Raw genomic sequence first — 27,637 nt, forward strand, 5'->3', positions numbered from 1 at the left:
TGATATTTGTAAAAAGTGTTTCAGAAAACTCGACCATGGCTTCAGCTTGCCTCAGTCATAGACAACCTGATGTTGGCAGGGTCAGGGTGCTTGGATTTTTGCACAGGATCAGTGTGCCAGGGTCTAATTTAAAGGTGGGATGGACCCCGGTGAGAAACCTCTCACAGGGAACTGTTCAGGTGTGCAGCCTTCAGTGGGTGTCAGCATTGCTCTCTCATGCCAGGGCAGAGAAACACATGGTTGACACTGGGTCACCACTGCCAGCACGTGGCTCACAAGGAAATGTGTTCTCCTTCTTTCCCGGGAGCAAGAAATAAAAGTTGGAGAGCAGATCATCCCTGTCTTGGGCTGCTGGGCCAGAGAAGGACTTTCACCTTTGGTAATGAAGAGAGAGAGTCTGTGTGGTTTTGAGGTGCAAAGTTTTCCTCTGACCAGTTGAGCACCTCAGATGGAGAAGCCTGTGACTGGAGCAGTGATGGAGAGCTGAACAGGAGGGCTAACAGAGGTATTTCATGAAGGTGTAGTGCCTCTCTCTCCTTGGCACACTCTGGACTGACTTGGCTCTAGCAGTATGAAAAGCCAGAGTTCTTTTTAAGTGAGAACTTCCATCCCCATCCTACTACTATTTCCACCATGTCCAGCCCTAAATAGGTTTTTGCTGTTGCCCTCCTTGCATCCATCAGGACCATATACTCTGTAAAGCTACTGCCTGCTCCATTTGTTTTCCCATTCCATGAACTTTGGTCGCTCAGGCTGTCAAGCTGCAAACCTCTCCTGTGTGCTGCTCCACCCTGCTCAACCCAAAGCCAGAAGTCCTGGCTGTCTTTCCCTTCCATCCAGGAGGTCCCTTGGTACTCCTGAGGTGGTGACCCCTGACCAGGGCCAGCTGCCCTTCACTACCATGGCATTGTCTGTGATGGCAACTCAGTGCATTTCACTGCACTGGCTGCAGGCAAGCAAGTTTCAGATGGGAGCTCCTTCCCTCTGCTGCTGTCACAGAGTCAGACCTTTATTTTTAATTTACGCCTTGGTGCATTGGCGGTTAGATTAGAGGTCATCATCACTATAAACAGGAGATACGCCTCCTCTGAGCTTAAATATAAAGTTCTGTATTTAGGGAAACCAGTGGGTTTTTTATAATAACTAGGAGAACATTCACAGAAGGCAAGTACTGCTCATGACTAACATAATATTGTCCATAACGGTGGTGAAAACTTTTTTGTAAAACTGTTTCATTCTTTTTTTGAGAGAAAAACTGAAAAGCACCTGACTAGAAATTTCTAAATTAAAAAAAAATAAAAAAGAGAGAAAAAATTTTAAAGCAAATCCCATTAAATCCATCTATTCACAAGCACAGGTCTCTTAACATGCAAATATCTTATACTTAGTCACCTAGTTGCACCATTTGCATACTTTCCTTCCTCCTAGTATGCTGTGCACTTAATGTAATACCCCTTACCACATGGGTAAAGGGTAAATTGCTGACTACCATTTCACTTATAAGCAGGTTCTATGGCAGAAAGTATCCCTTGAGATTATCCTGTTGCTCTTGGTTTGATCTGGCAGGACAACTTAAAACACAAGTCATTTGTTACATAGCAAAGTCTGGTACATATGTTTGCAAACTTGCTCAGTTCTGGCCCATTGTTTTAGAATTTTTGCTTCTTTTACTCCTGCCTTGAAACATCAAAACTGAAGGAAAAGAGAGGTTTAGCATGTGTCATTCACAAGATGTGTCAAGCATATTGCAAGATGAGGTTTTTATCTCATGATATGACAGGGGAAGATGACAGGCAGTGGTGCACACAAGTAGATCCCTGGGATTAATGGCACTCTGTAATCAATCTGTTGCCTTGCAGGAATACTCAAACCTCTTCATAGGCTTCTCTTGTTGCTGAGTCCAAGCTCATTCAGACAGGACACAGGAAATGGTGAATGGGTCAGCAGTAGTCTCAGCATTGGGTCAAGATGTAAATCTAGTGGGCTAGTTGGGATTTTAGTGTAATGCAACAAGGAAAGGCCATTGAGTTGCATCATGTTAACCATTTTTACCTTTGTTAGCCTTTCTCCCACTGTTCTGAGGCAATGGCATCAAGGAATAAAAAGGATATAATTTTCCTGGATGAGCTGTGCTGTGTCTGTTCCCTCATTGATCCTAAAGCACCTTGTCCTGCTAAAGGACCTTCTGCCCTTCCAAGGGATGCTGACCCTTATCAGTCCGCCTCAAAGGCACTGTTTGTTGCCCCCAGGTACTCTGACTTCTTCTTGTGCTTCATCCACATCTTCCTCAGGAGGCTGGGTGTCCCACACAGGTTGCCTCCTGTCAGTGGTAGGGAAGCTTCTGCTCCTGGTGGCAGGGCCAGGTCATACTCTGTTGTCTTCCTCCAGCGCTGCCTGTGGCAAACAAATAAAATGCAAGGTGTGTGCAGAGTGCTTCTCCCTGGCCCTTCTTCCCTGCTTATGGCAACCAGCCCCTCAGAACCAGGAGCTGCCTGGCTGCAACATGTGCCCATGCCTGGCCCACCCCTGGGACCAGCAAGTCTGGAATGAGCAGGGGCTCTGTGGGTCAGAGGGCTGGGATGCTGCAGCTGCCACCACTCAGCTTGGTGCCCTTGTTCCCTCACTATCAGAGGGGACACTGACACAAGGGAACAGGCTACAAGTGGGACCACTCTAAGTACATCCTCTCTAGCCATTGCCACCCAACAAAGAGCGGGTGGATTGCCAAAGGAGAGCGTTGGGCCCTTCCACCAAAGCCCCAGGGACCATGTGACAGTGATGAGCTCCACTGGCTGAGGGGAACTTACATCTCTGTGTATGGAGTGTGAGGACACTGTGACAATGAGCTAGTTACCGTCCCTCAGGTGACAATGGTGGCATCTCAAATCCCACCCAGATTCATGTCTGGGTTAACTGCCTGGTGATGAGTGCATTTGCGCTATGGTCTAGCTGTTCCTTAATTAGACTTTAAGACATAAATTTTTTTCTTCAATTAATTACATTTTCTAATCACATTTTAGGGCAAATATTACAGACTTCTTAGAAGGAAAATACTTTTATTTTGAATTACAATTATTTTTTTCCTTGTGATAAAGTAGAGCTCTAATGGGCACTGAGACAGCTGTATAAATAGCCATGGCTGCTAATAAAATCAGCATAACCTTTACCAATCTCTCCCTGCCTTTGGGAAACAAGAGGCATGTCTGGAGGGTGGGAAGGGACTTACTCTTCCATAGAAGTGCGGTTGCGTGTGGGCGAGCCCGTGACAGCCACAGCTTTCACCGTGATATGGGCAACTGGAGATGGATGAATCTGTGGGAGGATAAAGCACATCATCAGGAAATGCCACTGATGAGTGGGAACACCGGTTCATCTGAGGAAAGAGGCTGTTTTAAGAAAACAAATAAATGCTGTAAATCTCTTAACTAGAGAAAGCAGGTTAGGGATTTGACGGCCCAACTCTCACCCACACAATTACCGGTTGCTCACGTGAATATTCTCACTGAGCTCAGCACAGGACTTGAGTGAGTGAGAGTTACACCTCCCATCAAAGAAGGGACACTTGAACTTTTTATTCCCTAGTTTTTATGTTTAGCTTCCTGAGGCATTGAGGTTTTGTGCAGAGTGAGCAGCCTGCCTCTTGCTGCTCCCCATCTCTACAGCTGCCTGGGAAGCAGATGTCTCAGCTGTCTCAGTTACTTGAGCATTCAGAGATGTTTCCCTGTTTTGTTGTGTGCTGCTCTGTGGTGTGGAGGCACCCTGGTTATGCTCCAGTTCTGCCATGGCCCCACAAGTGCCTAATCATCCACTTCCTCCTTGTCTTATTTGATCATAAATTGCCCACCAGAACTGAGTCACGTTTTCCCATAAACAAGTCTCTGAGAATAACATATCCTCCAAGATGGTAAGTTAAAGTGTGAGTTGCCCAGAAAAAGAAAAAAAATGTCAAAAATTGTGAGGTGATCTCATTATTTCAGGCGATAAGCACACTTATTTATTTTACTGGCAATCCCGAAAAAAGATGTGCATATTATTGTTGCTACCATAACTGGTTTTAAGCTTTCTATGGCTATTTCTTCTAGGATTAATCTGAGACTGGGTACATTTAGGTGTGTTTTTCAACTATCCTAAGACTTAGAGATGTTTGAAATCACTTTTGCAAGCATCCTTTGAAATTTAACTATGTTAACTCTTGGTAGGTTCAATTAGATTCATTACACTGAATAACATTAGCTTTAACCATCCTTAAGTACTGTGCTGTCATTTTTCTTAAGTGTAGCCCAGCTATGAGCTAGCAAGCATGCTTCAGCCATCCAAAAGAGCCTCTGAAACCATAAAGTTTCAACAGCATGGTCTGGTGTTGTCCAGAAATGATTCAAAACTATTTTTTCTCTTTGAAAATGCTAGTTTTTATTAAATGTAGAGACTTTGAAAATTAGGGAGGCACTGTAAGACAAAGAAGGGAGGGAGAACATTTTAGTAAAGGTGAGTAATTTTTAACCAAAATATTTTTTTTTGTCTATTAGAGAACACATTTTGGGGGTTTGTATGATAAATTTCCCAACAACTCTTTATTTATGCTCCTGATTTTGGAGATTATTGTGTCAGGTTGGCATTCTGGAGAAAACAAATTATTTGATGCTTGTTCCACTTGAGAATTTTTTTCCCCCAATTTGTGAAATTCCCTGAGAGACAAGAGGCTAATTTCTCCCAGCTCTTGCATGTGGCTGAACATCCAGAACAGGAGCCTGCCTGTTTCTGTCCCACCACTCTTCCTGGTTCCTGAGGGACAGTTCTCTCTTCTATGCCAGTCTCTGCTTGCAGCTAAGGGGTCCTCTGGCATAAATTATGTTTCAAGCTTTAACAAAGGCTATGAAATCTGCAGGTGCTGCAACAGACTGACATGCTATCACTGTGGGACATGCTGATGGGTACAATGTTTTAAGGTGCATTGGTAGTTGGTCTTGCTCTATTTGCTTACCAAAGATTTTCCATCCAACCGATGATTATAGGACTTGGATGACTCTTGTTCAGTAATTCCCGCTGTAAAGCATAAGATACATGACATTAGGAGCAATTTTCCCGTTGGCACAGCTTGTATGAAAAACCTCCTTCTGTGCAGTAAAACCCAGATATGGACAGAGCCCAGATACAGGTTACATTACCACCAGATTTGATTATAGCCGAAAGAGCAGAGTGATCATCTATTGTGATGTCAAAATAAGTGATTGTGGAACTGCTTAAGTCATTCTGGAAAGTCTGTCAGCTTGCTCCTGGACTTTTTAAATGAGATGACAAGCTGCCCTTAGCAGACCAAGCAGCTAAATGGGAGCCCTTTCCCCCTCTGTAAACACTCACTTATTTCTACAAGTAAAGAGCCCAAATGCTGCTCGTCAGCCCGCGCTGCAGGTTTGTCCTGCCTAGATCATTCTCTCCTTTCTGTATTGCTCTGGGGAGTTATTTTAACCTGGGCAGAGATGTGTGCTATGTCTACCCCATCACAGGGAGGGATTTCCACCTTTCTGCCTGTGGCTGAGTGACATCTCTCTCTCTGCTGTCCTCAGCTCTGAAGGTTACCCTTCAGTTTCAAGAATTTCCTCATCCAATAACTTATCCATGGATAAATGCTCACTGACATTCCTGCTCACTGTGCCAAGGAAATAAATGAATGAGGGAGGCCAGATTTTTTCATGAGGCCAAATCCTCCTTTTTGGCTCTGGGAATGTGGACCTCTCTACTGCTTTGACCAATGGAATATAAATAACAGCAGCAAATTTGGAAATAGCCAGGGTGTTGTTTATAGTGCTGTCTCCAGCATGACTTAGCAATTGGAACTGTCTCCTCCTTCTGGGGGCAATATTTGACTGTGATAAATATCCTAACCAGCTTCCTTCTTCCCGCTCCACCCCGCTCCAGTAATTCTATTAAGTACCTTACTGTATCCCTCATGTCAAAGTTAATGCAATTACCTCCTCTCATCGTGCATATTAGGTACTAACAGTATTCAGCAAGTGGATCATCAGTGCTTCAGCTAATGCCCATATTTTTTTATTTTTATTTAGTTTTGTTTTCTCTTACTTTGTCTGATTCTTCCCTTCAGCCCGTTCCTCTTATTAGATACCGAAAATGTTCTTGCAAACTTTTAGCAAAATATCTAAGCAAAAGAAAGTCCTCATGGCTTCAAGGTTTTGTAGTTGCTCCCCTCAGGACAGTGGTGGCTGGATGCAGTGTGAATTCCACTTCCAGAAGTGCCTTCTCACATGCTGGAATGGACTGTCCTTCTGCTATGCTGTTTGTGCAGGATTTCTGATGGTAGCAATAAACATGCTAATGGCCTCATCTGTGCTGTTTGTTTGTTTGTTTGTTTGTTGTTGGTTCTAATTTAAACTTAATTTCTAAGTTCTGCCAACTCATTTCCCTTTCTCCCTCTATGAGACCCGTTTCCCCCTTTTCTGCTCTAGTTTTAGATTCCTACAGCTTTTATCTTGCTTGCACCTATCTGTCATCCTTTATCTCTCATCTCCCCTAACAGCAGAGACCAGCAGTCCCTCCTTTCCACCTCTCTGGCTCTCTGCCATCCTTTACCCTGTAGCCAGTCCCAGTCACTCCTTCTCTTGTCCCTGCTCCAGTCCTGAAGCTCCAGTTCTTTTTCAGCCACCTATTGGCTCTGGTCCTGATATCTTTTTGAGATCTTTTCCTATGGTCCCAGGCTCAGTTCCTTTCTTTCCAGTTTCCGAGGCCCCACTCTTGTCTGGTTTGTTTCTCAATGGGATGGCTTATGTGCAGTGTGGTTGCAGACCAATGACACAAGGAACATGCACATTCATGGACCTGCTTTAGAGATCTAGCACCTTTTAACATCCAAATGACCAATTTATCTTGGAAAAACATGCCGTGTGGGATTTCTTTAAAGAAATATGACTTGACTGCATCTGGGTGATTTTTCAAAGGAGAGTAAAATATATATTTTTGATTAAAAGGCCATCCCATGTGAAACTGCACAGCCCTGCTCCAGCCTCAGTCTTCCAAACATAACACACCAGTGTTGGAGGAGCTGAATGGCCACTCTGTTTATGTTTATTCATCTCCTTGGTTTTGTATTGGCAAGCTCTATTTTTCCTTCATGGTTTCTCACAAATATGCTGAACAAGCTTTGGTTGCCAAAAAATCAGGTCTGTGGCTAACATCCAGAACCTGAAAATCCATCCCTAATGATTATATTCTAGCTGATTCTAAGCAACTGAACAGGGATCTTATATAATAAGATGACTCAGGCAAACTCAGTAATTTACAGTTTATCATCTCTAAAATATAGTCAGGGAGCGTTTATGACTGAATAAAGCGAGTTTATGACTCTGAATAAATTGAGCAATGCCATGGTCATTATCTCATTAATTCCACTGGATATTTTAAGCACAGAATTATCCTCCAGGTACATAATAAAGTGCCTGCTTCTCTGCACAACCGGCAGACTGCGATATCTGAAAACCTTCTCTAGCCAGGGAGGAATGAAGGGCTTTAATGCTGGACTTACCGTGCTGGGCAGCGCCCTTGGCGGGGCAGGCTCCCCGCTGCCCGGCCTGCGGGCAGCCCGCGCCCCGCGCCTCCTCCTCGCCCCTGGCCTCGTACAGCACATGCAGGAGGTCACCCTGGTGGGGCCGGCGGTCCGATATGGCTACCACCTACAGGGGAGAGGCAAACACCCCGTTACACCTGGCCCTGGGGATTAGGTGGTCTGTCGAGGTCATGGGGGAGCTGAAAGGCTGCTTGTTCTTCCTACTGATTTGCTGTCATCCAAAGGGGATTTTGTCAGGTGGGGACTGTGGGATTTGTGGGATTTTGTTTGGCTCCAGCTTCTGTGTTGTGTAGAGCAGTATGGGAAAATCCTGCTGTGTCTTTCTGGGACCCAGCTACTTAGTTGCACATTTCTGTATTCTCCTCAGGAGACTGAAATGTGCCCCTTTCCAAGCTCTGCTGAATAGGATATGCCTCTGAGACTCAGATTTATTTTCTTATTGCATCACATCTTGGGCAATCAGTCAAACTTATGCAATGTGAATTACAAATGCTGTTTCCTTACAGGTCTCTCCCGTCTTTTGAACTTACATATTGTACCTGATAAATGACTACAGAGAATACGAGGCAGAGAGGAGTTGTGCTCCTAGAGATTAATTTTCACAAACATTAGCTCACACAGACAAAACTCACTGACAGCTGCAACTTTGAGCATCAACCCCCCCCCCCCCCCCATCTCCAACAGTCCCTGAAAACAAACATGAACAAAATCAAGTTCTTTTCTAATAAATTATGACTAAGCCATGGCACTCACTGTACTGCCACAGACAACTGGGGATGCCACAGCTAATGTGAGTTTGGAAAAACAGGGATACACCTCAGAGAAGTGGATTTGTCAGAACTGTTATCCAGGATGGTCTGGAAAGAGTTTTCTCAAGAAGATCAAAGTTCCAACAGCAGGGACAGAGTGTTTCATGCTTTGTTGGTTTTTTTTTTTTTATTCTTCCCTAAAGACTTGCTGCTGTCATACAGAGAACCACTTAAACCAGGTGAAGATCCAAACCAGCAAGGAAACAAGACATGTGGCAACTATTCAGACTATTTCCTATTAGACTTATGTTGCAAGATCATGAGAAAAGCAGTTAGTTGCATCAAACCGATGACTGGCAGCTGCTGTCTACATGTTTTAGATATAAATATAGTTAGTTTGCCTCAAGACTGAGACCAACAACTGGCCAGCTCACTATTGACATAGAAAAAGCTTTAATTCTGTCTATTGCTCTGCCTTCTAGCACACACTCAACATAAAAACAAGACCTTTTTCAAGCATGTTCCCTCATGCCAAATTGTCTATTTCCTCTAATTAAGTTTTAATTCAATTTGCCATTAATCTGCAATGTTCTGTGTATATGATTCTTTACACAGACATAACAACATATGCAAACCCATGTTTTCCAAAACAGGAAAGAAGAAAAATCCCAACCTAACCACTTTTAATTCTTTTGTCTCCATGTACCCTCAGGACAAGCCCACATTACCTAAATCCTACTGACTAGTAGGATGAGGAGCAGAAACTGCCCTACAACAGGCAAAAATACTTCTGCAAAAGGCAGTTAAGGCAACCAAAGCCTAATCCAAGTCTGAATAGGGTTTTCCCTCTATTTCTGCAGATTTTGACACACAGCCTAACATGCTCCATGTGCTGTAAACTACTTAAAGACATGCCCAGTGTTCAGTTAAAGTCAAAGGGACTACTGGTGTCCTTGAAGTCAAGCACATGCTAAAGGAGGCTGCAGCTGGCTCCCAGCTCTACTGATCACAAATTTGGAGCTGCTAACAGCTGAGCCTCAGCATTGCTCCGATGTTTCAGAACGAGGGTGATGCTGATTGTGAGAGGCCTCCTGTTGCTGCTTAAGCTGTTGGCATTGGATCCCTCCCTGCGAGCAGTTCCAGCACCTCCCTGTGCCTCTGCAGCAGCTCCTTGCAGGCTGCAGGCTCCTGTGTCCACACACGCCCTGACCACACAAACCTTACAAGCTGCTCACCAGGCATCACCCCCTTCACCACGGTGGCACCAGTGGAGACACCTGTCCTCAGGACTAATATGATGAGACTGTGGCTGGCAGGGATCTCCAATGACAGCCCTTGGAGTCTGCCTCGTGTGAATCGAGCTCTTTCAGCTTTCAAGGAATGCCACAAAACTCAGCTTTTCCCACTATCTCTGGAAAAACGTCCAGTGCTCTTGGTCACACTTAGTCTTTGCTGGTGTGTGACAGAAAATGTCATCAATGCCCTGCTACTGAGACACCTGCAGTCCCTTATTTTGCATTGTCATGGAAAGAGCATTTTTGGTAAGTAGGATGCTGGCTGCAGTCACCTCTAATCCTGAAAGTGGCTTATTTGATCAGTGTAAACCACCATGGACTTGAAACTTAACATTCTGCCTACGTGTTGCACAGGATGAAATATAGTTTGGGGAAAATAAGAGGATTTTTATCTTGATTAATAGCAAGAATTTTTTAGGCACATTGTCTATGTTTTCGAGATTCCTTGTTACATATGATACCACTAATACCAAAATGTCTTCAAGCAGCAGAACGTGCATAAATAAGTTACAGTGCCATTTCCCATTACAGCTGGAGACAACAGTGCAATCTCTATAACATCTTTTCAGCAGCATTTTTTTTTTTTGCAGTTTTTGGTTTTAGCACATTTTGGGAGTTCCTTATCTTGTAATTCAAGATTTCACAGTGACTTTGGCTATCTCACCCATTACTGTAATATGTAAAGACTTATCTAGGTCAGGAAACTAAACCTGCTGTAGCTTGGTTTTGATCTAAAGTGGAGCTGACATTTCTCTAGGGTACCTAGGGTAAGGCAGAAGGATCAACTGGGAGTCACTTTTCTTTTCTAGATGCACCAGGAAATTTAAATCTGTGCAAATGGCAGAGTCAGCCAAACTGCAGAATTAGCAAACTGCTCTCTAAAAACCTACTGTTTTTAGAACCTGTAAATCCTTTGACTGGCCTGGTCTGTTTGCAGGACACTGACTCTGAAATCAGAGCCCAGCAAACTCTCTTTTTATGGACTTTCCATGCACATGAGAGCACTGAGGCCTGGCATACCCACTGTTGGAATTGACTGTGTTCAGAGGGAAGGGGCACAGAGGACACAGGACAGCCACAGAGAGGCTCTTCCAGCCATCCTGATCCTGGACTTAAAATCCCACTGCCAACCAATAACCATCCAGAAAAGGTGACAATTAAATATCTGGCTTTGGATAAAACTTTAGAAGTTAGAGTCTTTGTTAGTGGAGAAAATTCCAGATTTGTAGAGTTAAGTTATTTTGATGGCCTAATGCTGAGCTGATTTTTTAATGTGGCAGCTCTAGCATGCAGAGGGGTATCTTCTACTTTCTTGCAAAGTAGATAGGTAGTGGTGTCCAGACACTTCTACCCAAGTGATTTTGGGGTTAGAAGAAGAAGAGAAGGGAAGGATCTACTACCACTTGAAATAACTCTTAATAGGGCAATGGGAACTGCAAATATACATATTGGTGAAACACTTAGCTAAACAAAAAAAGGTGCTTCCTCCTTTCTGTCACCCTTCCACAGTCATTATCATGCTTTTGGGATGAGTTCTTGTATGTGATGGAAGTTACTCCCCACAGTCAGTAATTTGAATGTTAAATCGCTTAATGCTACACTGCTTGAGTATTTCTGCTGTGAAAAAAAGAGGTCTGGCAGATGTCCATATTGGTTGCTATTTTTGTCCTTGCTGAGGATTAAAGTTGTGCATCCACTGCAATCACCAGAGCAGAAGATTTTATGTTAGCTGAGGCATTTCTACAGCTCTGACTGCAGGTGCAGGTGTAAAAGTGAAAAATAAACAATCATTCTGTGACTTTTCTGTGGGTCTAGAAATTGGCAACCACAGCTTCCTCACAGGCACATCTATTCCAGTATGTGCAATTTACTTCAATGCTTGCTTACGAGCTGTAAGCAGCTGCATCCCACTGAAGAAAGGGAATGTCTAAGAGTTGACTCTGCTCAGTCATACACTTTGGTTTGAGAGCCATCCCTGTAGCTGGAGCTGCAGACCATTCCTCAGGCTTGGTGTTCCCACTGCTAATATGATGCTGCCTGCATCACGACTAAGAGCCAATCAAAGGAGATCCTTAATTGGGGTCAGGAAAGCCCCATAGGAAAAAAAAAAATTCCTCTTAAAATACAGCAAAAAAACCAGGGACTTTCTTATTTTCTTAGGCTTTTATGAGTACAGTGCTACCACAGCAGCTGATCCAATCCAAATTAAATATTAGATGCTTCCATTTAGTAGAAACAACAATCTACTGAGATTTGGAACTAGATAACAGACAGAATTTCCTTTGATTTTGATGTAAGCCAGCTGAATTTTTTCAGCTGAATAGTGCTATGAGAAATATTGTCAAAAAAAAGAAAAAAGTAAAATATTTGAGCATTTTGTTTCATCAAGTCAGAATAGTTCACTTTTGGTTTGGACTTTTCTGCTGTTTTTATATTGCATGGAAAACAAAATATACCAAAGGTTTAACAAATAAAAGTAGGTATCTCAAAATGGCTTATTTTGAGTAACACTCCAGCAGTCTGACTCATCTTCCTTTGGAATGAAGAGTAATTTTGAAATGTCAACCTGAGCTATGGGACAAAACCAACCAAACCAAGACTGTCACAATTTGGGAAAATATACACATGCATAGTTTCTACCCAAAAAATGACAGACATGTTTCTGACTCTTCCTGGGGAAAACTTGAGGTGTTCTGTGATGTATTGAGATCCTGTGATTTGCTTTGATAACCAAAAGAGAGGGTGGGAGTGAATGTGATGAGGTTTTTTTTCCAGTGCACAGGTAAGTGCGGTAAGCAAGAGGACCTATAGTTCTGTGAGGAGATCAGGGAATCAGGAATGCAAAGAAAAGGCTCTCTGAAAATGAGGATGGATCTGGGAAGTAGCAAAGGGCATGGACAAAAGGGAAGGCCATGGAGCAAAATACTTCAGCAGAGTGCTAGATATGAGACAGGTCTGTGGTGAGAAGAAATGCTTTGGCAGAAGAGTGTCAAACTTGTAAGAAGTGCTTTGATATGCAGAAGAGACAGTCATTCTTGCAAATCAGCTAAAAGAATTGTGGAAGGGGTTGTGAATGGGTCAAGTGGATTTCAGGATGGAAAACTCTCTCTGAAGACAAGAAACCTCACACCCATGTGTGAAAGCAGCTGAACTTGCAAGACATTTACTCAGAGCATGAAAAAGGTTCAGTTATTTTAATCTGGGGGGTTCCTCTGTGCCCTCAGCACCGAGGCTGAGGCAAGGGCAGGCAAGCACTGTTGGGACCAGGGAACAAACAACCTCCCTGGGTTTCTCAGTGTCAACTTATGGGGTCAAAGTCACAGTCCATTGCTTGGTGTTTTTATCACAAATTCCCTAGGGTCCTGGCTACTTGATTAACATTATTATTATGAGTTGATTAACACTGATATGATTAGGCATGATTTACTTACTTTTCATTCCTGCATGTCTCTCTGGACTTATTGTGAAGGCTCTATGAACAATAATTAAGTCTGTGATTCCCTCAGATGGCCAGTGTTGATAAGCTACTATGTTCATTTTGACTGGCTCTGCATGGCAAAATATTTTTTTTTCTTTGTTTCAAAGCACTTCTGTAAATAAACTGCAGCTTTACAGAAACTCCCCCTTCTGTTTCCCACCCCACTTCCTGCATCAGACATGGATGCACTTCTTTACCCTGGAAGATCTGCTTCCCATGTACCCACAGCACTTTTGAGGGTATGCGAGGCCAACTAGAATGTGAAAAAAAAAATAAAATAGGGAGAGGAAAGGAGATTTTTCTTACACTCTTTGCTAGGATGTGCTGCGTAGCTTTGGCTCGTCTTCGGGCAGGACTACATGCTGCAAAGAGAAGAACAGGAACATGGTCAGGATGCTGTGGAGGTGGACAGATGCCTCCAAAAGTCCTCTGTAAGAATTCACTGGGGGCAGGGTGGAACGAGGGGGAAGAAGAAAAGTTTTAAGGAAGATTCCAGCTGAAACAATCCAAAAGAAAGTCCCTTTTGATGTGATCTCAGAGACCATGCTCTAGCTGTACAATACGGAAATCCGTGGCCATGGGGCCACAGCCCATCTCGAGTTTCTGCACCTCTCCCATAGGCTTCCAGGAGCAGCACTCCTCCTTGTCAGTTTTGAAATGGCCTCCCACCTGCCAGTACTTCAGTAGGAAATGAGTAGTGTATACATTATCTTGGAGACTATTATGATTTTATCTAGTTAGAGACTTTATCAAGAAGCTTAAACACCCTCATGACATTGTTTCACTTTCACTGCATAATGTCCAAAGCACAACATTTGCACCAAGCCTTATCTTTTCTTTTTCAATCCTCAAAATGACCTGTACAGCTCTTTAGCTTGGGACATTTTGCTTAAAGTCTTTTTCTCACTTTTTACTTCTTAGACCCATGAAGACACCAGAAGCACAGCAGCACCAGCCAATAGGTATACAGGATGCCAGGGCCGTAAGCCAAGCTTTTGTCTGGACTGAAGCAATTGGTTTTGGGTGATGGTTTTACTGGACTAAGTGAAGGCTCTTTAAACTCTTGTTGTTTGAGTTAGACTTGAAACTGGCCTGAAAGACTCCGTGATCCTCCCAGCTCTCTCTCTCGTCATATCTTAGCCTGCCTTGTGTTCAGGCTACCAGAGCTACAGGATTTAGCCACCAGTGCCAGAAACAGGCTTGCAGAAAGCTGCCAAATGTGGAGAATTAACTCCAATTCTAAAGGCTGACCCCAGGGGCAAGGCACGTGAATGGGGGTTTCCTATTCAGGCTCCGTGTATAATCCAAAGGCTTTGAAGAGCCAGGAAGGTTTGTTACAGGATGATGGGTGACTCCTACTCCCCAGGTGAGGTTTCCTTTACGTTGTTGGCATACATTTCACTTGCAGTGCTTATCGCTGCCGTGTATGACTGTTTGCAGAGGTTTGGAGCTGTGGAAGCAGCTGGAGGTCATCCAAGGCTGCTCCTTACTGCAGCCAAACTCCTCTGCTCAGAGGGCAGCAATAATAAGTGGCTGGGCTTCCCAGGGCTCCGGTACAAACAGAGCTGGCAGTGAGACCAAAGTCACCCTTCCTAGACAGCCTGTGTGTGTCTAACAGCCATCCCTCCACACCCCAGTGAGGATATAAGTCCTGAGCATCAGGAGCCCACTGGAGAGGGAATTCTGGCCTGTGCTGTGGCTGTAGTGAAACAGGACAGGAAAATGGGAAGGTCCCTGTGAGCAGCCCACTGCAGCGCAGGGCACTTCCACACTGAGCTTGTCACAAGGAAGTTATCTGCCTGCCTAGAGTGTGCTAAGCTGTCAGTGTGATTAGAGTCTGTTCTGCATGGTGTGATATCCTCAGGGATCCTCACTGTCTTCTCCTGCAGGACTCGTTTTGTATTTTAAACCATGCTGAGTGTGGGATGAAAGCCAGACAAACATAATGAAGGTTTTTTTTTTAAACCTAGGAATATGCTATAAGTTGTCTTTGAAGCTGCTTCCATCACTTTACTTCTGGAATTTCATTGTGTGAGGACTGAACTAATTGCTCATAAGCAAAACATTCAAGTGCAGAAAAGTTTAGTGATGCAAGGAATTACCTTCTTGTCTCTCTGGTATTTTAGGTATTTTACCACACAGTGTAAGGAGTACAGTTTTTAGAGATTTCTACCAGAAGCAAGTGCTCTTGTGCTGTTATAGCCACTACCCAGGCTAGTGCAAAAGGAAAAACACATGAATGTCCCTAACAGTAATAATTTGCCTACTTTTAGAGTACATATGATCCACAGTCCCTCATCCTCTGTTGTCTGCCAGAACAAGTGGCAAAAGGCTTACAGGGCTGAAGAAAGGCAAGGCATGAAAAGGACGTCACAGCACCAGCAAACATGCAATTACTTGAATAGGCATTGAAAGAAGGGTGAATCACAGAAGTAGCCAGAAGTGACCCACTTGCGTGGGAATACAATAGCAGCAATGGAAACAGAGGGGCTGTGAGGCTGTCCCCGCAAACACGAATTTCTGCTGAGAGCTGGAGAAGGAAGAGAAGAACAAATCCTTGCAGATGATGTATGTGGATTTGCCTGCAAAAGGATGTTTGTACGTATAGCCCAGATTTCAGGCAACAAATATAATTACAGTGATGGTTCACTTTGTCATTTCCACTTATATTCCAAAATTAAGCAGCTGAGAGCTCATGCTCGCAGCTTGCAAGTAAGATCTGATCTGGCCCCACAATTTGTTTTCCTTGCTTTTCCCTGCTTTCTTGTTGCTGAAATATGCAGCCATTGAGTTTAAACTAATTTGTTCAATCAAATGCAGGCCGGGCTTTGTCCGGTTCTTACTCTTCATTAGAAGCAATTAATGTTAATCATGCATTCATTTCCAGGGCATGGCTTTGGAAATGTTCCACTTATTGAGCCAGCAGACTTAAATTCAACATTCATGCACTTCACCCACTTCTAACTGCTTGCAGAACTTCATTCTCTTTTCTATTACACAGAAAAGCCACACAGTTGCAAGCTGTCACTTTAGCAGTTACCTCATAGGTATAGCAACACCGATTCCAGATCTCCCAATTTTGCCGAGTAAAGATTTTACAGAGCCCCAGTATTGAAGCACCTGCACTGATTAGGTCGAGAAAGCAGCAGCGAGGGCTGGGCTGCAGGCAGAGCACAGCACAGCAGAACAGATGAGCTGCTCTCTTCAAATATTTCCCCGCTGCTAAACATCCCATCCCTCTAAAAGACAGCACTGTAGTCGTTGTTAGATTTTGATGTACTCACATTTGGAAGAAATCACAGTGAAAACTTCTAAATTTTCATCGCTGCAGCTGTAAATCTGGTGCATTTTCCACCTCTCCCTACTGACTGCCTTTCAGCTTCATGCAACTGCTCTGAACTTCTGGTAAATAGGTTTCACTAATCCAATCTGGCTCTGTGATCATTGTCCAGATCTACAAAGGACAGACTGATGCTGTGATCTCATCTCATTCCATATTCTTCATTGCAACATTTTCTGCTCCCATCTGCCTTTCTATGAATAATATTAACACAAAGATTTAATTTAGCTCTTGCTTAAGCCTCTATTCAGATAGCAGCGCTTTATTTTACATTTGCTTTTACCAGTGTGCAGAATCCTCTGCAATAAATAGCTAATAATTAAAGTCTAATCTATTAGAAAATGTTTACAGAAGTACTGCAAAGATATTTGAAATAAGTTGGGTTAAATGTGTAGTCTAACACATTTATCATAAAATTTTGCTCCTTAAACATAATGAGGAGATGACTTTAGGTATGTTAAGAAAATAATTTTGTGCTTTACCTTTTCATTTCATAAACAAATACTGGAATCCTGGGTTTTTCAAAGCAAAATTTCAAAAGCAGATGTCAAAGAAAGGCAGATGTGCATAGATCTCCATGCCCCCTGCATGTCTGTCGGTGCAAGGGGAGGAGAGGTGGCTCAGTCATGGATGGGTTCCTGACTTGATGGCTCTGGGGTCTAATCCCATATTTATGCACTTCAATAAAGGGTCTTCTTGCCAAAGCTTTTCCTTTCTCAATACTCCCATCAGAAATTGTTCCTTTCCACCTCTATGAATATCAGCCCCCTCAACTTCTGGTGAGTTAATGCTGCCATGGACACACAAGACAAAATTCTGGCTTGTAGGCTCCAACAACTGATGTAGTTGGAGCACTTTCAAGTGTGAATAATGATATTAAATTATATCAGTCTAATGAATAGCCTTCATTACTACCACGTGTGTGTCTAATTAACACAAAAACAAGTGCTGTCTTCTCCTATAGATGTCTGCCACCAACAGTCCCAGATGGAAAGTGCCAGTGAACATGGGCCGCCACTGTCATATTGATGAACGTTTCTTATTTGAAATAATAAATATTGGTGAAATAGACATCCTGAGCCTGGAAGCATTTTGGTTGAGAGGAAGGTGTCGCTGTTTCAAGAAAGCAGTGCGCGAAGAGAAGCTGTTGTCACTTGTCACCTCCCAGGGCAGGCTCCTGCTGTCCAGGGGCAGCAAAGCCTTTGCGGGGCTGGGGGCATTGTCCCAGGAAACCATGCCATGCTTGAAGCAGGCAGTGGGACGGCAATATAATCAACCAAAAGTTCAATTAGTTTTTGATTTATTGCGCCACATGTTCTGCTTGTATGACTGATGTCATTAACATCAGGCTCGGCTGGCGCATTCATCTGTCCCTGCCCGGCTGCCTCTGAAGGCGCACGCACTCAACAGATGGGGAGCTGCACGGGTGCGAAGGCAATTGTTTACCCCCCTATTGTCCCTGTGTCAAGCAATCAACCCAAATCCATTACCCACCGAGAAAAAGATCAGCGCACCGTCCATTCAGAACTGAATGGGGCAGAGGCGGTTATGCAGGAGGCTCTAAAAGCTTTAAAAAGGATAAAAAAAAATAATGAAGACCAACACTGAATAGTCCATAAAAAAAAAAAAAAGCTATAACAAATCTAACCCACCCTTTATTTCACCTTCAGATATTCAGAGTCCTCTGAGAAGACAGGCATTTTTGGACCTAAGTCACTGTTTTCCTAATTCTAGGTATGACCTACAGATATTTTCAAATTACAGATGGGGTTTAACATTAGAACAAAAATTGGGTTCTTCATCCTTTGAGGGTGGGTGGGATGTAGAGACTGAAGTGAGACTCTAGAGCTGGTCACTAGCTGGCATTCACTTCATTACAGGTCAGGTAGGCTTTGGACACATCCTTACAAGGCACAGGATGTTCTGAGGACAAATCTCTCTATAGAGAGCTGATGAAAGGCACTCACATTACTTTCAGACAGAAGAATAGGGCTCAGGAGGTCAGATATAATATGCCTCATCTGGGATCCTCATCTGGGAATGAATTGTCTATGAAAAGGAGTTTCCTTCATTTTGTCCAGATCTTGCAGAGTAGTTGAGTACTATGAATGCTCAAGGTTTTGCATGAAATCTTAATGTGACTTCAAGAGAAGACCTGCACATATTGGGCTAATTTTTTCTACCTCTGTGGGAGATATTTTGGGCAAATTTCCAATGTTGGGTTTAGCTATGAAATAGGTGTAATTTTATCTGCAGGAAGTGTAGTGCAAAAGCTCTACTGCATGATACCCAATAAAGAAGTGTAGGCAGTAATTTTACACTTGGAGGAGAAACTCTCCACAATGTCCAACCTAGGAACTGCAGAGCTACATCAGACAATCTCACATGGTATCTCCTTCCAGCTCCCTACTCACCTAGCAAGAGTCCAGTCTGTGGTGGGAGGAGAAAACCAAACAGGTTTTGAGTCTATGGATTTTTTTTTTTTTTTTGTTCCCCAAGCTACATAAAATGTCTGGAGACCAGGCTCAAATTTTTTCTTCTCTACTAAAGTGAGGAATAAGCTATTAACTTAATTCACATGGTGCCACTGCAGCCATGAGAAGACCCTAAGAAGTTTTTGCCCTGGGGTATATCTTTGACCTTGACCTAAGACTGCCAAGTGAACGCATTGAATCCAAAGTCCTGTGGGCTGTGATACAGCAGTTTACCAAATACCCACACTCATTGTTGATAGTAAAGGATCAAAACATTTCCTGGTGCCAAAACAAAGTTACCAAAGGTGAGCAGGGACAAGTGAGAAGGAGGAGGAGGTGGAGAAGGAGAACTCCAGACACAAGAACAGACACATGCTGTCTGACAAAACACACATCTAACCTTATCTGTAGGTCTGGGACAGGGAAAGTATTTGATTCTTGGGAATGGGGGTAGAAAAGAGGGAAAGGCAGAGAAGAAAAAATGCTTGCTGAGGCTGAAAGGGAAAAAAAAAAAAACAAACTTCAAAACAGCAGAAGTATCAGCAAACCTTGTAAAAATGGCAGAAAAATTCAATAAACTGGTGAGATGTCCCTCTGGGGAGTTGGCAAGGGTGCTTTTTCCACAGCCTGAATCTGTTAGGACATATTTTGAAGAGACAAATGTAGATGTTTGTCCTGTTTACCAAGTATGCCAGAGCTGGTAAATTTGAAAGGAATCAAATTTTAAAAGCATGGTTACAAAAACTGTAATTAAAACTTTGAGTTATTTAAGGTAAGAATCAGAAACCTCTAGACCTTATTTATCCTGGCCTCATTGAACAAAGGAATCCCTTTTCAGTGCAGTATTCTTCCAGTGAAGTTGCTGGGAAGCAACCTGACACTCTCTACATGTGCAAGGGGTATTGCCAAGGGATTCCCTGGCCCACAGAGGACAAAGCTCTTCCCAAGGCAGGTCTCTGGCTTCTCCCTGGATCTTGTACATTGTTGCATAAGAGGTAAATCTAATCTGTACTGAGCCACTTGAGCCTATTTCATACTGTTAGCTGGGCAATATGATAAGGATAAACCCCAGGTATTTTTGGAATAGGATTGTGAACCAGAGGGATGCACAGATAACCATTTAAAAATAAGATGGGATAAAACTGCACATGCATACTGCAGGCATCTACTCTAAACCACTTCTGCACGATGCAATGCCAGTAGCCTTTTTTTGTGGAAGGAAAATCACTTTGTTTCAGTTTAGGGTCACAGAATTACAACTGCAAATAAAGGAGAGGAAAAAGGAAAACCAATCAAAAAAGCAAACTATACAGTGAGTTTCTCAAACATAATCTGTTGTTTTTCTCTGAATGAAAGGAAGAGACAGATACACTATCAGAAACTCCACCTCACACTCATAGCAGACAGCAAAATTAGTTCAAAATTGAAGTAGCACAGCACAGCTTAAAGGTCTGTGAATAAGTGAATTTTCAAACATAACATGTGAATTTGCATGTGTCTAGAAGTTGCTGTAACATATTTTTCCTGAATGGGAATAAGATTGAGGCATTCAAAAAACATTTTGAACTTTAAATTCTCTACAGGGATCCAGGAGAAAGAGATGCAAGAGCCCTGTAATTTGAAAAGATGAGCACATAAGCTTCTCTGCTAATTGGGAAAGGAAATACCAACCAGACCTGGAAGCCAGGCTGAAAGCATTCCCCACTAGTTACAGAAAGATATTGCAGAATTCTGAAAAAAAGAAGAAAAAGATAAAAGGAAAAAAAAAAAAAACTGGTTGTCTTCTCTTATAAAAGTTACATATAGAAAATTGGGCATTCACAAATTTGCCCTAAGCTTGTAAAACACACTTGAGTAGGTCCATATGATGATTAGGTAGAAACACAATGCCCAGCACCACAAGGTTCCAGTCCCACAGAGCTTGTGCCAGCAGCAGGGATTGCACTAAGCCAGTATTAAAGCTAGGGCCAGGTTGAGCACGTGGAGGCTTAACAAGCTTTCATATACTGGTCATGTACTGGTCATCCACAGAAAGCATTAAAAATGTCAACAAAGGAGGGATGTGTCCAAACCAGGCTGTGACAACAATAGTTCATTAAGATGCTAATCTTGAACTACATTTGTCCTGGATTTATTAATTTTTCAAGCTAATTGATCAGTGTGGTCTTTATTCCCCTGATAAGCCACAATGATTTTTAGATACTGTCTTCTCCCTCCCAATTTTTTCCTTTAGAACATTTTAAGATTATCTCGACTATTCGCTCCTACTTAACACATAACCATTTTTGGGCAAACAAGCACATTAATCAAACCTTGTCCTGTGGTTCCTGGATTTAGGCAGTGGTAGCCCTCTTGCTACAACTGCATCCTGAGTCTTGCACCATATGCAGTAAAATCTACTCTTGGGTAACCAGGCACTTAGGATTTTTCCAATGGATAAGTCTGAAGAGTAAGGCAACCTGAACTGTCACCTCACATATCTCCTGTGTCCTCACACAGTCATCAAGCTCCTTTTGCCACATGCAATACATGTGCTCCAATGGGGATGAAAGGTCTTTGGAGGGTATCAGATGGCATTGCCTCCTCTGGTTTAAGCTCTGTGTGAAAATGAGATTAAATTTAAAACAAGGACCGTCATTATTTGGACTAGAGACCATGGGACTAGCAACTTAGAAAATAGGAAGTAGAAGTTGCACTAAAGGCATAAAAGCAGATGAAATTTGTGAGTCCCCTTTTGATACAGACTCCAATAATGTGGCCTGTGTGAAGAAGCAAGGTAGCACAGGAGCTGGCACTGTGACAGAGGAGGCTTCAGAATTGCTGTGCCTTTGAAACATGATTATTTTAAGGTGTCTTTTGTGCAATCAGTACATCAAATGACCACAGAGCATACAGGTAAGAGCCTGGAGGGGGGGAACTCTGATGCCAATTATCCTGAAACAATTCTTGCTGAGATGAGGCGATTTATCTGATCTTCCTGCTGCTTTGGTCTTTGTCCTCTCCACTGACGCTGCCAGTAGGGGTGTCAAAGATCTTCTGCTGTAAGCACTTGACTTGTTTGTAGGAATCTGATTAAAGTAGATCACCTCAGATAACAAGAGGAATTAATGCTGCAAATACATATGAGAGGATTTTCAGGCTTATAAGCTACATAGAGGTCAGTACTTTTAAAGTCACGCAGCAGCCTCTGAGATCTCTGATTTTCGCAGAACTCATGATCTTTACGTGTCCTTCTTCTTTATCTTGTTAGCCTTTACACTTAAGCATTTGCCTTTATTACTTCAGTTTTACCTGTAATCTGTTCACTTGCTCTGTCCACTACTAGGAAAATAATGTACAGAGCTAACCCTGCGAGAAAAAAAAAAACCCAAAAGGGAACAGGAAAGAGTTTTTGTGGGCCTTGCTATGGACATGGAACCTAATAACTACATAAATCTAGATTCCTCATCCTTCAGGTTTTTACGATATTTAAAAAATGCATATTCTCATCTTAGATGTCCCCCTGAAGTCTGATCCTCTCAACTCCTAGACCCTAGCACTCTTTTTCTCTCTGTAATGTGTACCCACATTATATACTCAGGCTCAACATCTCAGCTGTGAACAACTGTACTCAATATGCCTGCCAATTTTTCTCAAAATTGTCCCTGTCAGCCAAGCCCCTGCTGCCTTTGTTGGGCACCTTGGTGTTTTAACTCAGCTCTGCTGGGTAGGCCCCCAAATTGTGCTTTAGGGTTGGTGACATTATAATTTCTGACATGAGAAGTCACAAAGAGTTACTTTCCGATCAGAACCTGCCTGCCAGCTCTCTGCTCAGTTTTACTAACTGAGGAGTCCTAACCTTAGGTCTTCCATTTAAAATACAAGCACAGTAGGTATGAAGTACACCAGCTTGACCACGCATCAAGAACTAAACCTGGGAGATGACTACAGGAAAGCTGTGGGATGTGACATTCCAGGATGTCCTAAATGCAAGCGGTGACGCTTATGAGTGTGCCTGAATGAGACCTGTGAGCTTCAGAGGCTGCATCCCTCCAGAAGGGAACACGGAGGTGCCACCACTCACAGAAGGGCACCAGCATGGCTTCAAACCTTCCTGGAGAGAGAGTGATCCACTGAAACACAGAGGCTCTGAGATTTTAGTAGTGCAAGGCAAATGAAATGCAGGCTGTTCATGTTAATTCCCATTTTTCCCTGCTTGGATAAGCACACAGTGACAGCTTTCATGAGGCAGGAACTTGTCCCTTGGAAAATGGATTATGACCACCAACTCTTGCACATAAACTACTGAGCAATCATCCAGTGGTCACTAGTGAGACACCATAGGTCTGTGCTGGTGACCTAGGGGTGAAATGACTTTCTTTGTCTGTCTGAATCCCCGAAGCATTCAGACCCTGATCAGGGGGGATGTTCTGATCTAAACCACCATTAATCTTCCTTAAGGTGAAAAGGTCAGGAGAGCAAGTTATTAAATGTTAACTGTTTTGTTTTTTTTTTAATGCCAGCAAAAAGGCTTTTTTATTCCCAATGCTGTCTTAAAACATACAGCAACACTTAAACATCCAAAGTTTCACAGTCATTTTCTGAAAGTGATGTCAGCTTTTAGATAAATGACAAAGACCATACACAGTGTCAGCCCCCCACAGCTGTGTCCATAGCCATAACAACAATGCCACACAATGTTGTCCTTAAATCCCATAAAGGCAAGAAACAATGCCAGAGAATGAAGCGATAACGTATTGGAGCTGCTGACAATCAGTCTTTAACATGTGTTATCCATTTGACTGCAGGTGTAAATCAGCATTTCAATGTCAACTTGCTAATTTAAGGCTGTATGGTCAAACACCCAGAAAAAACACAAGTGCACTGTTAAAGTAGGTCAAAGTCACTGCAAGTCAGGGAACACAGAGGAAAAGATCCCCATCAATAAACCATTCTGGGCTATGAGATATATATTTCATTATAAAGTAATATTAGATTAAATTAAACATTTAATGGGAGCTCAGACTACAGGTCAGCAATATTCCAATATTCCTTTGCTGCTCAGTTGAGTTTGGTGGTGTATGTGCTGCCAGTGTTAGTGGCTCAGGAATCAAGCTGTGTAGCTCTACAGGGTGACACAAATTAACACGTGAATTATCTCCCGAGGATACAAGTCTCATTTCCTCTGCCTTCACTTAACTATGCAACCACATGGATGTAAATTAATTTTCCTCTTTAGTTCCCATGTTCAGAGAAATAAGGAAAATATATGCTGCCATTTGTTGTACTTAAGAGTTCTCTGAAAATGGAATACATGTAATTGTTCAACAGAAACCAAAATCTGAAAGTATTTTTTTCATTCTCCTCCCTGTTACTAGGAAAGCAGTTAACTTAAGAACCTGATTAACATTCTATTGAGCTGTGTCAAATGGTTCTTCCTCTTTTTTTTTGGCTGGACAACATTTTCTACCCACTCCCTTGTGACAGCTATTTCAGTACTATGGGGAAAAAAAGAAACTGAATGGCATTTTAGTGGGTTAATGGAAGACTAGAACTGGCAAAATACAAAACTGCATTCAGAAATATTGCATCTAAGCCTCCCTAATAATAACCCAGGTGTGGGGCTTTTTTTTGGTCTCATTTTCTTTGAGAAATTCAGAGCAAACAGCAGAAGCTTCTGCTTATTCTCATGAATGACTACACTTAAAAATTATGCACTAAACATTTTGTGACCCACTGTGTGATTTCCCATATGTACACTGCAGGTAAACAGAAAGGCTGAAAAATAGGCATGTGCAAAGAGACCTGAGACCTCTGCAAATTTGGTCACTGACAGTCTCATGACACCACTGTTCAGAGGAATCTCCTCTTCTACAGGTGGCCAGGTGGTATGTCAAAGAATAAATCAGATCTCGAGGCAGGATTAGCAGAGCTGGCTAGGTGTGGAAGACCCCCTCCTCACTACTCAGGGCTGACACTGCAGCAGACAAGCAGCTTGTGCAACACTGTGTGAGCTATGACTGTTGGAGACATCAGGAAAATGGTGGCATCACTTTCTGCATCCACTAGCTGGTGCTTAGATTTAAATCCAGTTCATTTTTATTTAGGAAGCACACAGGGATGGTCTGAGGAAAAATGGAGACCCTACCTTTAGACATTAAACGTGTGTCTGCAAAGACACGTTTAATGCAGCGAAGGATTCATTTGGTTGGAGCTGTTGAATCCCAGGCACATTGCACATGTCCTGGAGCACAGTGATGCCTAAGAAGATTTACTCAGGGGTTATGGAAAGGGTCTAGACAGAGCTTAGCTGTGTCCCTTAAACATTGCCCTTTCTCATCCATGTTTTTCAGGTCTCAGGGAGATGGAAAGCCAACCACAAGACAGAAGATGACAGCCACGGCACAACACAGTGCAACAGGAATGATCATATAGCCTAACCTATGTATAGTTTCTTCCAACAGGACAATGGTGAGAGTTTTTGAAGATTGAGGCATGTTAAGTACATTTTTTTTTGCTTTATTATCTTTTTAACTGCTGAGAAAATCAGCACTGGTATGGAAAGAGGCAAGGCAAATGAGGGGATGGACAAACTACCGTACCAGCTGCTCTCATATCTATAAATCACAAGCAGCAATCCTGCAGGCTCTACCTTGTGAAGTGAGTGAGTTTTTCATTTGGTACTCTAGATAAAACTATACCTGCTGGTAAACTATTTTCACCAGCTTTACATATGCACTTGTTCATACTTGCTCCCCAAAGCTAATCTAATCAGTGTAAATGGACTGAGTGAGTGATTTCATGGACCAGGTTTTGGGTTGTGTTTACCTGCACAGAGCTCAGAAAATATAGACTTAAATGCTGCTCTAAAACAAGCTTTATTTTTGTTATTTGCATTTCAGCATAATCTAGACTAATAGATCCATCACAGAGGGTTTGAGTAATGCAGCAGTAACAGCAGCCACAAGAATAAGCCTCTCAGATCTCACACATGCCCACCATCCACTGGGAACTCACAATTATAGTGTTACCCCAGCTCCCCACAGAAATACCAGTAAAGAGAAATTCAGTGAGATAATACATGAAAAACCCCATGTAGTTCTTCAGTTGTGAATAAAACTGCCACTGCCCAGGAGCCAGGATGTGACACCCTGTCACATCACCACTATTTGAAAGACAGCATTCTGGGGCAGCTTGAGCTCTCTTGATTTTTCCTCAGAAAATCCCTACTAGTAACTTATAATTGGTAGTGGAGACTGATGTCCGTGAGAGAGATTTTCCCATGTAGCTGATGTCCACAGGAGAGATTTCACAACCAGTTTAAGACAGTTGAAGACCTTGATGCAGCCAAAGAGGTGTGGAAAACAGAAATGTCCCTTTCTTACAGCACCATCTGCTTATGTTAGGTATTACATAAACCCCTTTGTCTCATCTGTAAAATATAGGTATCAAAGAGGGTATGGAGTTTATTTTATAAACCATCAGGAGCTGCAGGTTACCTGGTATAGGAAGTTAAGTGTGAGGTTCTGTCAGTTGAAAATGCAACCTGACAATAACTGCCATACAGGCATAAAAAGCAGATAAAAAGTGTGCTAGAAGAAGTTATCCTACCTCCCTAAGCAGCCCATCAAAGTGCTCTGCTGCAGTGATGAAATCACATGCTGCTCTGTTCCCCAGAGAGTATATTCCCCCCAAACACAGCAGGACTGCCATGAATTAGGCTCCTGGAAAAAAAGAGTGTCTCTTCATGAATCTGTACTAGTACCACAGACTGGAAAAAGACAGGAGTGGAAAGACAAAACAGGCTAAAAGTTTATATAGAATCATAGAATGGTTTGGGCTGGAAGAGATCTTAAAGGTCTAGTTCTAACCTCCCTGCCATGGGCAGGAACATCTTTCACTAGGCTGGGTTCAGAGCCTCATCCAGCCTGACTTTGAACAACAGGGTTAGACAAAAGGTTTTGACAAAAAGTTTTTTTTTTTTTCCAAACATGTCAGCTTTGCACAATAGAATGAAGTGAATCCCTTGCTATTACCACATCAGCCTACATGACAGAGATACTTGTCACGTAGCAATTCAGCAGAGGGGCAATTTCAGCAGAGGGGGAGGCTCAGAAGGACATGGAAATCACATGTGTATCACACAGTGGCAGTGCAGTCCTATGGCCGCCACACCCGTTCTGATGCTAAGAGCAAGCAGTCTTCAACCAGTATCCATCCACCTGTTTCAACAGCCCTGAAATGGATCCAGTCTCAATATCCAGTACACATCTGTCCTCAGATGTTAGGACAGCACTAGTTTGATCAGACAAATACACAAATGCAAAGATGCAAGCATAGAGCCTTCTACTTCAACAGGGTGACTGAAAAGTGCTCCTTCCCCCGCAGAAAGAAATATGCACACCAGAAGTCACAAGGCTCTTCTCTCATTTGTCTTGTGCTGTGGTACCAGCATGAATCAGATGCTGAAAGAGTCCAGCATGAAGCAGAATCTGATTTAAAAGAACTGTATACACAACCACGTGGACTTTTTAAAAAAAGGAAAATAATATTAAAATGTTAGTTTCCTTCCTCCCTTCCCCACTTCCCTTTCTCAGCTGACAGTCAACCAGCTGGTTAACTGCTCGGAAGGTGCATGCTCCTTCCCACATTTAACCAGTGCTCCCCGTGGGGCACTGTGCAGCCAAATGCTTCACCACCACTTTTTAATATTGAACCACAGCACACAGCCACTTCCTCAGGCTGG

At 42.8% G+C, this 27,637-nt stretch overlaps 1 protein-coding gene and 1 long non-coding RNA gene across 2 annotated transcripts; one reads left to right on the forward strand and one right to left on the reverse strand.

Annotated features, from left to right (window-relative positions):
- Positions 1 to 1,088: 1,088 nt before the first annotated feature.
- Positions 1,089 to 17,894, reverse strand: VXN (vexin). The gene is made up of 6 exons (XM_068187610.1): positions 16,383 to 17,894; positions 13,405 to 13,460; positions 7,535 to 7,682; positions 4,982 to 5,043; positions 3,227 to 3,312; positions 1,089 to 2,400 (listed from the first exon to the last, which is right to left on the reverse strand). Exons 1-6 carry the CDS (start codon positions 16,444 to 16,446, stop codon positions 2,214 to 2,216), a joined length of 603 nt encoding a protein of 200 aa, XP_068043711.1. The 5' UTR covers positions 16,447 to 17,894; the 3' UTR covers positions 1,089 to 2,213.
- On the forward strand, positions 13,190 to 26,611 carry LOC137472486 (uncharacterized). Its single transcript, XR_010998209.1, has 2 exons — positions 13,190 to 13,529; positions 25,245 to 26,611. It is a non-coding gene; the product is annotated as an uncharacterized lncRNA (long non-coding RNA).
- The last annotated feature ends 1,026 nt before the right edge of the window (positions 26,612 to 27,637 follow it).

This window comes from Anomalospiza imberbis, chromosome 1 (assembly GCF_031753505.1).
Source record: "Anomalospiza imberbis isolate Cuckoo-Finch-1a 21T00152 chromosome 1, ASM3175350v1, whole genome shotgun sequence".
In the NCBI taxonomy this organism is placed as follows: domain Eukaryota; kingdom Metazoa; phylum Chordata; class Aves; order Passeriformes; family Viduidae; genus Anomalospiza; species Anomalospiza imberbis.